This window comes from Trichechus manatus, unplaced genomic scaffold, assembly GCF_000243295.1.
Source record: "Trichechus manatus latirostris isolate Lorelei unplaced genomic scaffold, TriManLat1.0 scaffold00001, whole genome shotgun sequence".
NCBI classification, from domain to species: domain Eukaryota; kingdom Metazoa; phylum Chordata; class Mammalia; order Sirenia; family Trichechidae; genus Trichechus; species Trichechus manatus.
In genome coordinates this window covers 45,165,271-45,166,475 of record NW_004443937.1, presented here as the reverse complement: position 1 = coordinate 45,166,475, position 1,205 = coordinate 45,165,271, and the positions used below count along the sequence as shown (strand labels likewise).

The 1,205-nt window shown below is 42.2% G+C and overlaps 1 protein-coding gene across 1 annotated transcript in view; it reads left to right on the top strand.

The window, feature by feature from the left end:
* The window catches only part of MAGI1 (membrane associated guanylate kinase, WW and PDZ domain containing 1), a 659,819-nt gene that overhangs the window by 582,016 nt on the left and 76,598 nt on the right, over positions 1–1,205 (top strand). The window contains exon 16 of the mRNA XM_004368768.2: positions 505–597. Coding sequence (XP_004368825.1) covers positions 505–597 — 93 coding nt within the window. The remainder of the gene's footprint in view (positions 1–504; positions 598–1,205) is intronic.

The window sequence follows — 1,205 nt, the reverse complement described above, 5'->3', positions numbered from 1 at the left end:
TAAGATGAATGAGACTATAGTTAGGACCCAAGAGTATTGGTAACAGGTCCCATTTGGATTTCGCTTGAGATGATAGAAAATAGCACCTCAGCAAAACTGCTGAAATCCATCTTCACTCCCTAAACCAAGCAGGCTTCAGCAGTCAGCCTCCCCCTCCATTGCATTAGAGAAATTTCTCTCTTTTGGGGCTGGCCTTGGTGGATTTTCTATCTTCCTTGGTGTTTCTTACCTGGTCTCATTTTGGACTCTCCAGCTAGAGAGAACCGGGGTTTTTATTGGCTCCATCATATTTCTATTCCCAAAAGTCTTAGACCAAAGAGAGAGAGAGAGATCAAGGTCTTGATCTACTTAACGTAGAGTAGGGTCAGATAACAATATTCTTTTTCATCTAAGCTATCTGCCCCTGGTTTTACTGGTTTGGGTTTATTATTAGGAAAGTGAGGCCTGAGTGAGTCAACCAGCTATTTGAAGGGAAAACATGAAACTTTCTCCTCTTTCTTGTAGAATGGACAGAAGACCACTCATCCCTTGTGCCTCCTGTTATTCCAAGCCACCCCGCAAGCAATCTGGAGTCAGCCAGAGAAGCTCCACTTCAGGGTAAAGTGTTTCTGTAATTGCATCATGGTTTAGCTTGAAAAATCCAATTTTTTTAAAGGTACTTTACAGAGTGGAATCTTGTAACTCCCAAGTCATTCCTCTGCTGGTGAAATACATGAATAATGAAAATAAATCTAAATGCATTGTTAATCAGACTTGTCAAAAAAAAATTGAAACTTTTTTGAATAAATTTCTTCAACTGTTTGTAAATCTCTAAAAATAATGACTGCTTGTTAACAATCATATAAACTGGTGTTTCTCCACCTCAGCACTATTGACATTTTGGACTGGATAATTCTTTGTTGTAGGGACTGTCCTGTGCATTTTAGGCCGTTTAGGAGCCCTCGTGGCACAGTGGTTAAGAGCTATGGCTGCTAACCAAAGATCGGCAGTTCGAATCCGCCAGCTGCTCCTTGGAAACCCTATGGGGCAGTTCTACTCTGTCCTATCTGGTGGCTGAATTGGAATCAACTTGACAGCAACAGGTTTATGTTGCTAGTGACATCTCTGGCCTCCACGCTGCCAGTCCCACATCACTTGTGGCAACTGAGTATGTCTTCAGACAATGCCAAATGTCGCCTGGGGGGCAAAATCACTCCTGGGTTGTA